Source organism: Cataglyphis hispanica, chromosome 21 (assembly GCF_021464435.1).
Source record: "Cataglyphis hispanica isolate Lineage 1 chromosome 21, ULB_Chis1_1.0, whole genome shotgun sequence".
Taxonomy (NCBI): Eukaryota; Metazoa; Arthropoda; class Insecta; order Hymenoptera; family Formicidae; genus Cataglyphis; species Cataglyphis hispanica.
Window position 1 is genome coordinate 4152501 of NC_065974.1, and position 13215 is coordinate 4165715.

General features: G+C 36.2%; 2 protein-coding genes across 8 annotated transcripts in view; one reads left to right on the forward strand and one right to left on the reverse strand.

Annotated features, from left to right (window-relative positions):
* The window catches only part of LOC126857201 (serine/threonine-protein kinase 10), a 13732-nt gene extending 1723 nt beyond the window's left edge, over positions 1 to 12009 (reverse strand). The window contains exons 1-13 of one of the 6 annotated variants that reach the window (XR_007688464.1): positions 11953 to 12009; positions 10995 to 11430; positions 8309 to 8936; positions 8042 to 8206; positions 7724 to 7922; positions 7477 to 7611; positions 7067 to 7386; positions 5103 to 5187; positions 4831 to 4994; positions 4212 to 4741; positions 3570 to 4099; positions 1165 to 3416; positions 1 to 628 (exon numbers count right to left, since the gene is read on the reverse strand). The exon at positions 1 to 628 is cut by the window's left edge and continues 1069 nt beyond it. Coding sequence is in view for 1 of the 6 variants with exons in the window: in XM_050606388.1 (XP_050462345.1) it covers positions 1165 to 3416; positions 3570 to 4099; positions 4212 to 4741; positions 4831 to 4994; positions 5103 to 5187; positions 7067 to 7386; positions 7477 to 7611; positions 7724 to 7922; positions 8042 to 8206; positions 8309 to 8467 (4539 nt within the window). In the remaining 5 variants the exon portion in view is untranslated. Of the gene's footprint in view, positions 629 to 1164; positions 3417 to 3569; positions 4100 to 4211; positions 4742 to 4830; positions 4995 to 5102; positions 5188 to 7066; positions 7387 to 7476; positions 7612 to 7723; positions 7923 to 8041; positions 8207 to 8308; positions 8937 to 9892; positions 10040 to 10377; positions 10474 to 10660; positions 10682 to 10994; positions 11431 to 11952 lie in introns of those variants that run through there. The other 5 variants (XR_007688465.1, XR_007688468.1, XR_007688466.1 and 2 more) reach the window with 5 other exon arrangements.
* LOC126857223 (NADH dehydrogenase [ubiquinone] 1 alpha subcomplex assembly factor 2) lies at positions 10347 to 13114 on the forward strand. 2 transcript variants are annotated; one of them, XM_050606436.1, is made up of 2 exons: positions 10347 to 10468; positions 12622 to 13114. In XM_050606436.1, the coding sequence occupies exon 2, from the start codon at positions 12630 to 12632 to the stop codon at positions 13098 to 13100; it is 471 nt and encodes a 156-aa protein (XP_050462393.1). In that variant the 5' UTR covers positions 10347 to 10468; positions 12622 to 12629; the 3' UTR covers positions 13101 to 13114. The 2 variants fall into 2 exon arrangements, with proteins under 2 accessions (XP_050462393.1, XP_050462392.1); XM_050606435.1 differs by lacking the exon at positions 10347 to 10468 and adding an exon at positions 12070 to 12396.
* The last annotated feature ends 101 nt before the right edge of the window (positions 13115 to 13215 follow it).

Below are 13215 nucleotides of genomic sequence, written 5' to 3' on the forward strand. Positions count from 1 at the left end.
CAAAATGTAAATGATTTAAACAATGTTTCCTTGCTAAAATACGAACTTTTTTATTTTAGACCAAGGATATGTAAGGACACACATATGCACTGATGCATTAAATACATGCAATATATGGAAATGAAGCTTGCCATTTGCAGAAGCTGGGAAGACTTGGAAATCTATATATGCGTACACTTGAAAGACGTTACTCTATGCCTTTGAAAGACACAAAAAGAAGAAACATCGATTTGTATGCAGATATATAACATGCATGTATATACGCTTAAAGCGTTTTGCCTATGTGACATGAATGTATTATTAGGAGGATGATTTAGAATGGATACAATTTACGAAAAGGCGGAACTAAGTCCGGTCTAGAATGACTTCGTGAGAGCGTGCCGTTCGACGCGTAAGTGTCTGCGTCCGAAGTACTAATTTTTAGCGACACCCTGGGTATAGTGAAAGAAGGAGAGGTGGGAGTGGAGCGCGGTAAGCGTGGAGATCTCTTCCAAGTGTCGGAAATTACGGTTTTAGAGTAGTCGAAAAAGGGAAAAGAGAGACCACTAAGAAGACCAGAAGAAGGCAAATAGTCTTGGTAGAGCTTTTCCAATGCTTCCATTTCAGCCGCCAGATCAGCTTCTAGCTTCTATAACAGGTACATCAAGACTTATTTCAGACTTATAGTGTTCGATACTTTGCTGTGTTTAAAATATTTTAACTGCAAATTCTCTATCGTATTCCTTTCCTTTTCCTCCCGTTTCTCTAATTGTTTTTAATTATTTACAATGACTTTTTATTAATGATTAGTCATGCAAATTAAAAGCTCCGCGCAAAGCGACGCAAGCTGGATGCAGAAGCGGACGTTTATTACAAGAAACAATCAATCAATCAATCGAGTTGCGCTCATATCTCGGCTCTCGGTTGCTTTACGACGTTGCATCGGTTTGCGCCGACCTTCCAAATAAACTAAATTCTCACACACTGTTGCAGAGGTGCATAAAATAAAAAAAAAAAAATAATAATTTTAAAAGTAAAGCACATCGCTGAATCGATAGAAAATTCAAAGCAATTACACTACCAGGCTGTCAAAGATCAATTTTTGCATCCAAGAGAAACATCAATAAAACGTAAAATTTGGAACAATTTTTATCCATTTTTATTTGAGATTTGCCCAATATTTACCTGCTTTCGGGGTTTAAGTTGCGCTTTCCACTCACGAATTTCTTTGCCGTAAGCCTCTTCCTGTTCTTTCAACTTTAACGTTTCGTGTTCCATCAGCATTTTTCGCTTTTCGTTCTGCAACTGCTCTAGTTCCTTGATTGTGGCATCGCTCTGGGCCCTCACTTCCTCGAGCTGTCTGGAATGCTTCAGTTCAAATCTTTGTTGTTCCGCTCTGTATCTCTTCTTCTCGTTCTCTTGAAACTTTTTCAGTTTCTCCCGCTCTGCATCGGGATCCGGCGCGAGCACGGACGACATCGAGATCCTCATCGATTCGCGGAACATCATCTCGCGTGCCTTCATTTCGTTGCGAATACGCTTAGGCAGATTTCTACGTTCCACCGTTTGCCGCTTGATCAACTCTTCCTCTTTCCTCTGATTCATTCGCTTCATCTGTTCCAGCTCTTTCTCATGTCGTATGAGCATCTGATGTCTCTGCAGGAAGAATATATCTTTGAGCTGTTTCTTGAGTAATTGTTGCCGCTCGTGTATCTGCCGTTCTTCCAGCTCCCAGATGGCCGCTTCCCTGCCGCGCATCAATTGCTGCTTCTGCTGCAAGAATTGCCGTTCCATCAACGCGATCTTCTCGCGATGACTATCCGACAATCGCCTCAGCGACATCTCGTGACTCTCATTGAGCTTCTCCAGGAAGAGCTTTTCTCGCTCCTCGTGCTCTGCTTCAAGTTTCTCCTTTCGTATCTTAAACGCACTCTTTCGCTTATCCTTTGGCATCAAGTCTATCTCTTGCTTCAATAATCTCAATTCTTGTTTCAGGCCTTCTCGGAACTGCTTGAGTTCTCTCTCTTGCTCGCTACGAATTTTCTTGGACGCTAGTCGCAGGTCGACTTCCTGCTGCGCCTCGGCCCGCTCAATCTGTTGTCTTTGTTGTCTGGCAAGCGCTTCTAAATCCGCTTCAGCGTTACGTTCCAACAGTTGCCGTTCCTGCTCAAACCGCTTCTCCTGCTGATCTTTGTTGAACTGAGCCTTCTGTGCCAAGTCCTGGAACTGCTTCTGCTCCATTTTTTGCAGCATCTTCAATTCCCTCAGCTCTTGTTTCCTGAATATCTGATCGTCATATACCTTGCCATTTTCATCGTCGCCGTATATCACCTTCGAAGTCGTTGTTGTCATCACGACACCGTCAATCTCGAACTTTCTCGTCCGTTTTCTCGTCTTCTTTTTCAGATTCATCATCTGTATATCCTCCTTTGTTCTGGTCGGTCGAGATATTTCGCGATTGTAATCGGGCTTACGACGCAGAACAACTTCCTCATCGGCTTCCGTGTGCTGAGCTTGATTCAAGCGATTTTCCTTGTTCGATTCTCTGCTATCCTGACTGATCGTCGTCGAGATGGATTCGGCGTCGGAACGATCAATACTCTTGCTCGGGGTGTGCGATCTTATAGAACTGGAATCGCTCTGAGACCTGGAACCTTCGAAGCTATCCGGAGAAACTCGTTTTTCCTTGCCAAAACTCTTGACATTGATCTCCTTTGGCTTGACTGTCTTCACGATTCTATCGTCGGCGTGATGCGGTATGATCTCATTTTTGATCAATCCGTTCATCTTTTTCGCTCCATTTCTCTCGTAGTCATCTTCCGGAGGTTCTATAATACCGGCGACCATCACTTTGCCGCTCTCGTCTCCGCTGTCACTCTTCAAACTCGATCTCTCATTCAAACTCAAATCACTGTGAGAAGAACCGGTACGAACAACGTTATGCTTCTTGGATATCGAAGAATCCTTCACTTGTTCCTTATCATCGCCCACCGTAACTACGGAGACGTGACTGGTATCTTGCAATTCGTCCACAATTGGGCTCACTATAATCACTTCTGACTCGTCCAACTTTTTACCAATCCTCTTGGACACGTCGGTAAGTACGATAGGCTGTTCTTGTGGCGTATATTCCAGACTATCCAGACTAGGAAATGCGTCATCATCGACGATCGAATTGTCATTCACCTGAGTCTTGTTCATTTCGTTGGCAACGATAATGACTTCCGACGTTGGCGAAGTGCGACGCGGAAGAGGTGTCGTCGTTGTCATCGTCGTTGATGTCGTCGTTGGTGCGTCCACTAACACCGGCGGATGGGTCGTCACAACGGTAACTTGACTTATATTACTCGCAAGGCTATTCGACATGTCCGGCGAGTCGGCAGTAATATGGACAGTCGAAGTGTTTAAGCGTACTTCTTGTTCGGGTTGATTTTTTCCTACAATATAAATAATAACGTAAGTAGAGATAAGATATAGATAAATTTATAGATAAACGATAAAAATTCTAAATAAAAATTATAAATAAAGATAAAAATTATAAATTAAAATAAATTTATCTATTCGAGATTGATATATTATTCAATTTTTACCAGTAATAACGACTATATTGTCTCCGCTACTTCTTCTCGAACCGCTTCTACTTTTCAGCGGCGTCGACGTAATTACCGACACGTTAATTCCCGAATCTTGTTTCTCACCGTCGCTCACTGCGTCTTTTCGCCCGTGTTCTGTGCTATTATCATCCACTTTAACGTGTAATTCGTCCGAGAAGCTTTCCATAGAATCGTTTCTGGACGATCCCGCGCTGCGACTTTTCACAGTCGCACTCTCAGTCTTTATTAGGCCAAACTGTGTCTTAATATCTTCTATAGAATTAGCCTTAACGTTATTCTTCTCTAATAAAACTGTTGATGTGACGGTAGATGTACGCTTCAAAGTTTCCATAGAACCATCGCTTATTCTTTTTCCAGTATCCATAGACAATCGCTTCTCCAATACAGCGTTCAGTTTCTCTCCGACGGATTTCCGTTTTTCTTCCAAACTCTTATAATCATCTTTCTCTTGAGATTGCAGATTATAATTCGTTACATCATCAACGGATAATAATTTATTTTTCATCCTAAAAATTGAAATATTATTTTAAGATAGAGTTTTATTTCAATCCATTTCAGTATTCGAGTTTAAATGCGCACTATCAACAAAAAATAAATAATTTAATAGAAAATACTTACCTATCCTTATTTTCTAAAGATGATTGCTTGTATATTATTTTCGACAAATCTTCAATCATTTCTGGCTTTACAGGTGCCGATTTGCGTTTCTCATTTACTCCCATTTGCTTTTTCAAAGCTGGACTCGATTTGCTGTTTATTAACTTCTGTTGATTTTCAAATCTTCTTATATTATCGAACAGTTTAACATTATCTTCATTTTCAGCTTTCTTTATTTTCCCGGAACCATCCAATTCATTTTGCATCCGATCTTCAGTTTCCAAGTTTCTTTGTTCTTTAATGTTTGTCACTTGCTGATCCACCGTCTTTTCATTTTGTGATAACTTATTAATTTGCGATTTGTCTTCGGCAGATTTCTGTTTATCCATTCGATTCACGATCTTTTCGACATCTTTCGAAATATTCTCTTTCTCTTCGACGTCCTTTTTCTTCTTTTCTTCACTATCTTGACGCATAGGTGGTGGGGGAGGCGCCGGCCCTTTATCTCGAGATAATCTACGCTCACTTGTTTCGTTTGGCGGCTTAGGTGCCTGGACGAATAATTTATACACAACATTAACATACGTTCTTCAAATGCAAGAAACATAATAAACTATTATCTATTGAACTAATCAAATACCTGCTTTTTCTCAGCAGGTGGAGGCTGTATGTTCTCTTTGGATTCAGCCTTACGTAATCTCTTATTTTTATCCTCCTTCTCACCATCACGGTTGATCTCACGCTTATTACTTTCTTCTTTCTTTATAGGCGCAGGCAATGCCACGAGATTTTCTTTGTCAGCGACTAAGAAACGAAAAAAATATTATTAGTATATTTTATTATAAAAATAGTATCAGTATATTTTGCAATGTTGCATTTAATATATAGGACAAAATTTTGTAAAATGCTAACTCTTAATTTCAGCATCAAGGCGCGTAGGAGCGGAGTCATCTGTGATTTGATCCAGCTCCAGAGGAAGCTGAGACGTGCGCTGCTCCTGAAACATTAATGTACATGTGATTTACAAGCAAATATAACAATAAAATAAAATCTCTTTCAATTTTTAATAACTCAATTTCCATCACTACTAATAATGAGATATTAAATGAGATATAAAAATAACAATTTACTAAAAATACACTGATAAAAATCGAAATCAATACTACAGGCCATAATTATAATTTAGTTATTATTTTTAATATAAAAATTATAACAATAGAGCTTTTAAAAAAAAAGATACATAATATAATATTATATTATTTCATGCTCTACATGATGTATAAGATGTATGATCTATGTAAACCACAAGCTGTTTTCTTATAGAAACTATTACAAATAACTTTTTTTTTTGGTATATTATAGTTAACGTCTTTTACAGGATTAATAAAACATACTACCAAATTTTCTAATATTCTACTTTGCTTTTTAAAATAAAATCTTATATCTTTTCTTATATAGGTTCTCATCATTCCACATATAAAAATATTAAGATATAATCATTGGAAAATAAATATTTTATATTTTATCTATGATACTATTTAAAGCTTTCAATCCAACACTTCATTTATTCCATAATAAGCCTTGAAATATCACCAAAAAATTTTGATTGTTGTATATTTACAACATATTTTTTAATAGTCTCAGAGAAAACAGCCTATAACATGAAAGCTATGTAAAATATTTATATTTTTATATTATATATTAATATATATGATTTTGTTTGTTTGTATATTATGTAGCTCTCAGTCTCGTAGGATTAAGTCTCGATCCTGTTAGCGCACAGAATACGACAGTGCAAGCTACTAACCTGACATACATTGGGGTAATGAGGCTGGCGAGGGCCAGGAGAACCGCATGCACAGCCAAAGTAATTACAATTATCACAAATACATTCATTCTGATCACACCAATATATATTTTATACACATAGAGAATGTTCTACTATCAATATTCTTCTACAGACACTTTTAACCACTTATTCCTCGTGATTGAAGCAAAAAATAAAATTTAAGACATATCAGAATTTAACTTTAAATGCATGCATTATTATTGCAATCATTATTACTGCAATATTTATATATTTAATTAAGATCACATCATGCATATCAGTTGCATATAAATACAAACAATCTTGTATCATATTCTCATCTTATATTTTAGAATTTATAATTTATAAATTATCGAATTATAAAATATGTTCTTAATTTTTTAGAAGTATTGATCATAGGAATAGTGGTTTTAATCGACACAATATCTGATCAACATTTTTACAATTTATATTTTTTTATATAAATGAGAGACACATATATGCTTCACCCAGAAGCAGCTTACCAATTCGTTGATATTGTTCTCTGTGTTTTTTCGTTTTTTTTGCCTTCTATAATAATGGAAGCATGTAACAATGTGTAATACATGTTAACTCTGCATTGTCAGAAACTTAATGTATATCTATTTAAATTAGGAAATATGTGGATATTTATCCATACTGTTGCATTAGCAATAAGATGCAAACTCTTTTGGTATTAGAATAAATTTTTTTCACACATGTGAATATTGAAATTTTGAATATTGAAATATTAAAATATATATACAGTTTATGCAAGTATGGTATAAACTAAGATATGTGAAAATATGTGTAAAAATATTTCTAAAATATTTCTTCTTTGTATAAGCAAATATGTTAATTCATACAAAAGAATATTTATGGATTCAATTTATATTTTTTGAATATAATCATGTGTTATTTTTATTCAATTCTATAAAATTATATTTATTAATTTATCACTAATCAAATTAATTTTATTGCATGTGATCTGCATAATTAACATGTACATGAAAAACTTAAAATAAAATACATGGTGAGAAATAAAACCTACCTCTGCTTCCTCGTCTACGAGCTCCTCTTCAACAACATCCGCCTTATATTCAAGTAACAAATCCTTGATAGGCTTTGAATCTAGATTTCGACTTATAAACGGATGTTTTAACAAATCGTCAGCTGTAGGTCGTGAGGTTGGATCCTTTATAAGTGCTTTAGCAATAAAATCATTAAATTCCTTACTCCATTTCCCGGGTTGATCCAATTTCGGCGGATCGCTTTTTTGTATTTTAAGTAGTACTCGCATCGGCGACATTTCGTGGTTCGGTGGCTCCATTTGTGCAAACTCTATCAGAGTTATACCAAGAGACCAGATGTCTACCTAAATAATCGAAAAAGTATCGTGTTTATCAGTTGAAATTAAAGTAAAGAATAAAAAATACATTTATATATATGAGAATATACTACCTACTTTAAAATCATAGGGATTATCTCTAAATGTTTCACATAAAACAACTTCGGGTGCCATCCAATAAGGAGTACCAATAAATGTATCATGCTTCTGTAAAGTATGCTTGTTCTTTGCAGATACTCCAAAATCAGCTGCAATCAAAAACAAAACTTCTTATACATTTATTTAAAATACACATACACAGCAGCAATAGCAAAGAGATCATTATTAAAGATATTTACTAAAATTGAAACATATATTTACCTAATTTAACACCTCCTGCCATAGTCAATAAAACATTTCCTGCCTTTAAATCCCTGTGTATAACTTTGGATTTGTGTAGGAAAGCCAGACCTTTAGTCATGTGCTGACAAATGTACGCTATTTGCATTTCAGTTAGAGCTTTTTCCAGCTCAACCATTATGGAATCCACAGCACCACCATCACAATATTCGATTAACATCTATATAAAAATGTTTCGCTTTTCTATTTTATAATTTCATTTAATTATATCATAGAAATAATTATCCAATTTAACTTCCATTATAAGTTATAAAAATTACAAAAAAAAAATTAACATACCCATAATTTTCCCTCAATGAAATAGGCTTCGTGTAATTCAACAATATTAGGATGTTTGCATTCTGATAAAATATCTATCTCAATCATAAAATCACTAAGATCATCTTCTCCCTCTAATGCGCACATTTTTGCAGCAGCAAGCTGGTTGGTCTGCCTGTGCTGTGCCTGCAGTAAACACAGTGTAACAATTGTTTAAGAATATATAGACTTATTAAAAATATATAAAATAATCACACTTAGTAGAATAGAATTCCTTTGCGATATTACCTTATAAACTTTACCAAATGCACCATCGCCTAATTCACCCACCATTTCCCAAAACTCTTCCGGATTACAATCCATTTTAATATTATTATACAACTTCTTCTTCTTTGCATCATTACCACCAAAGTGGAATGCTTTCTTCAGATTCGATAAGAATGACATTTTGGCAGTTACAGTTTGATATATTTGCACATACACTCAACAACTGAACTTTTATTATTAGAATTTAAACACGCAAAATACTCTTTGACTGTACAAAATGTAGCTATTAGCAATTGTGTATTAAATTCATAAAATGTTACTTTGCTCAATGTTCAAAAGAGCTCAGTAACCATTATTTTATCAGCATTGTAATAAGCAGTACATTTAAAACAATGTATTACTTTATACAGTCCACATTATTTTAATATTTATTATATCAAGAGTTCTTTCAGCACAGATATTTTGTTTCAGATCCCTGCTGGATACCAGGGGACCGTGCCGCACCACTCCCGCATTTTTGTAAATTCTAAACCACCACACTTCTTAATTGATTATTGTTAGGTGCAAACTGCTTTGAGCATAGATAAGACGAATGCGATCCATTGCTCTTCAATAATTGTATATGCAACATATATTGCAATCAAGCGTTCTGGAACAGAAAAATGTAATACTCCCTAAATGTAATACTCTCTAAAAATGTAATTATCTCACTAATCATCCTTTTGCTTGAGCAAATCGACTATCTTAATTCATATTCTTGCCAACATAACTTCGTATTTGATTCATTTTAGAGTCCAAGTATATTCTTTATATATATTTAATTTTATACATATACTATATATATATATATATATATATATATATATATATATATATACACATATATATATACACATATATATATACATATATAATATATATAATTATTGAACAAAAACCATATTTTTAATATAACAATAATATATTTTTGTGTTTCTAACAGTCTGAAAATAGTGAATGTTGTAGAAATTCCAGTGATGGAGAAAACTAGGACATAGTCAGTAGAGAGAGAACAAATTCCATCCATAAGATCTCTCTCTTTATATTGATTTAAAACTGAAAATCAAATACAAAGTTGTAACAAAGATGTGTGTTTAAATTTCTTTAAAAGGAACAATCTATTGTATGAGAAATGTATTACACTCACACATGTTATAAATGATAGAAATAAGAGATAACCAGAGTTAGAAAAATCTCAGATATCATTGATAAGCTTAAAAAAATGATTATGTGTGATGCGGTGGGTATTGTCAACATACAGATAAAGAGGAACATAAACAATTCTCCATTCTCGATAATTTTACAATGGCAAAATGAAAATTTAAATTTCTACTACTTTAAATTGACAATTTTTATTTCCTTTTTCAGATCAAAATAATTTGCTGTCCTTTTCTACATTCTGGCCTCGTGTTAATACGCGAACAGAGAAAATGTCACTTAATCAGATTAGAAGAAAAAAATACGGAATGACAGAACGCCAACACACTTCACACTCTTCCACGATTTCCTTTCAAGAGGAAGATAAAAAGACACGCAACGATGAACGATTGCAGAATATCTCCTTACTCGTAAAAGCATTTCGCGTGGGCAGGACTTGCAAAACGTCCCCCGGATCGGCTCGTCGGGGAAACGGAAAATTCGATTAGGCGTTAATACCGGAATACCATTGCAGTATCGTACACTAATACGTGGAAAAGCGCGCGTTAATACGTAACGAAGCACGAAGAGATGCGTTCTTCTTCGGCGATAATCCTCTTTAAGCACGGCGATTACGATCCGCCATCCGTCGACGTCGTTCCTGATCGATAGCGCCGCCTCGGCTCTCGGCTGCGTTTGCATCTCGCGCTGATTTATCGCGCGGAGATCCGTCTGTATCGCGAGCGTGGCAGCGTAACGAACGATAAGAAAACGAGAAATCGCGCGAATGAACGAACGAAGCGAGCACGATGACCATAGCGAGAGGGAGAGACAGAGAAGGAGAGAGATGGAATACGAGACGTCGACAGGTGTGACGCTCGGTCACGCGGGTTGACACAATTTTGACAAGTAACCTTAGGTCACGTCATTACGTCAGAGTGACGTTCGGCTCTCGATCTTCGAAAATCCTGTTTCGATACGTTCCCGCGTATTATCCATGCATCCGTAAGTAGTTAAATCTCGCACGAACACGCCCTGACACACTGACTGGAAATCGGCACGACACTTGAGAGATGAGAGCGAGAGATAGTAGTCGTCGTCGTTGTCGTCGACGACGACGACGACGTTGGCGAGAGGCAAGATTTGCGTCGCGTGAAACTGACGTTTGTCTGTATAATTCCGCGCATGAAAACCTACGGATTTCTTCACCAGCTGCACCTTCTCCGTGCCTACCTGTCCACCTACCTACCTACCTATACAATCCCCCTTCTCTCCAAAAATACGTAGGTAATCTGATTTTAAACGCACAAAGTGTAGAGAAGTGCAGTTAGGAGGGAACAGACCGCTCGATGCAACTAAAAAGAGAGAGAAAACGAGGCGACCGTATATACCGCTCTCGCTTCGGGTGACTTCGTCGAGACGACAGAATGCCGCGTGTCAGCGGGCGACGTGCGACTCTAGGACGGACTCGAATGACAAGAAACAAGGAACGCAAAGAACAAAAACATCTATTGCGAGAACGTCAGCTTACCTCTTTCGCGCGATAAAGCGATTAGCCTGGAGATCTTGGACACGACACACCGCTTTCCTCCTCCCCACCGCGCTGCAAAATCCACCGGAATGTAGCCGCTATCTGGTTGACGTCGCGGGTCTCGTTTCGCGAAATCCGTCCATCGAGAAAAGAGAGAATCACGCACTATTTACGGAACACGCGCGTGCGATTCTATGCGTTCCGCTCGCGACACGCGGAGCTATCTCTCGCGAGGATCGGCAAACTCTACGGCGGAGCTATGCACGGCCATTTTCAGCACCACTCTCACCAACACGTTGCGTGACTGCACTCACTCACTCACTCACTCACTCACTCACTCACTCACTCACTCACTCACTCACTCACTCACTCACTCACTCACTCACTCACTCACTCACTCACTCACTCACTCACTCACTCACTCACTCACTGACGACTCGATTCATCATCGACTCACTACATGATTTACATCATCATCATCATGATAATGCATCATTATCATCACTCATCATCATCATGATAATGATGATGATGATGATGATGATGATGATGATGATGATGATGATGATGATGATGATGATGATGATGATGATGATGATGATGATGATGATGATGATGATGATGATGATGATGATGATGATGATGATGATCATCGATAATGATATGATGATAATGATGATGATGATGATGATAATTATGATGATATGATTATGATGATGATGATTATATATTATAATGATTATGATTAATTTATTTATAATTACATTATATCATTATTATTACTTGATTTATTCATTTCATTCATCATCATCATTCACTCATCATCATCATCATCACTAACTCACTCATCACTCATCATCATCGATCATTCACTCACTTACTCATCATCATCATCATCACTCACTCACTCACTCACTCACTCACTCACTCACTTACTCACTCACGCACGCACATACACGCGCGAATTGTCATGCGAATATACACGCAACACTGCTCCACCACGCCTGGAAGTGACGTATCGGCTGGCCGATGTGATAAATATGACGAGAGGGACCTATCAGAATTCTATCTGGACGTGACAGTCTGGATGTGCTCAAATTTTTTCGCTAATAAATCTAGTATACAAAAATTATCGACGCAGGGAAAATAAAATAGCGTTTGATTGTTCAATTAAAATAAAGAAATCTTTGCTCTTTTTATTCTAATCGGCCAATTAAAAGCTATTCTTCCCACGGTTAAGATTTTTGAACGCATCCATTATATAAGTTTTATGCTGGAAACTTATTTTCATAGATATATATCTATATCTTATATAGTCTATGCTTACTTCCAACAAAAACATATGGACTTAATTTAACCTAAAAACAAGTTTTGATCCTATTATTTGTGCTTATATTGAACGGTGAGATTTTGATTACATATAAAATAATAATTAATTTAAAACAACCATTTATCATGTGCTCGAAATTATATTTAAATAATATTATTTTAAGGTTATAATTTTGTTGAATTATGCCAATATCTTTAATATTTTTAACATTTTACTATATTTACTATATTATATATATATTTAAATGTTTTATATACACATGGTGTTGGATATGTATAACAATTGTTTCTTTCGCAGCATATAATATGGCTAAAGAACGTGGCGTCATCAGAATGATTTGGAATAACTTTGTGTCTTCGCTAAAGCCTCAATTCGCTCGTCGTAAATTAGTGGGCGAAGATTACTATGGTACAAAATATTACCAGGAGGATATTCGCAATTCCAGGCGACCGAGAGCTCCTCGGTATTTCGTACCGGTAAATAAAGATAATTTTGATCAAGAACTGCCTGCTGAATGGGAATCCTGGTTAAGATATCGTAGAAATGATCCACCTACACAAGAAGAAATTGAAGCTAACTATCAATTAGCGATGATCAAGAAAAAGAATGCTGCAAAGCTTATAGAAGAAAACTATTCCAAGAGTGAAGGATCTTCTAAAGATCTTCCTATTCAACAGTCTGTTTCTGAATCTACGAATCCAGGAAATTTTCCAGTTTATAAAGAGTATAAAGATTTTGGTAGCAATTATGTACCAAAAGATTCATATAAGTATTGAGAATAGAAAATTCAGATATAGCAACAATAGAGTAAAATAAATTATATAGTTATGAAATAATTATTTGACGAAGCTTTACATTATTGGATATTTCAAGAGATCATTATATTATACA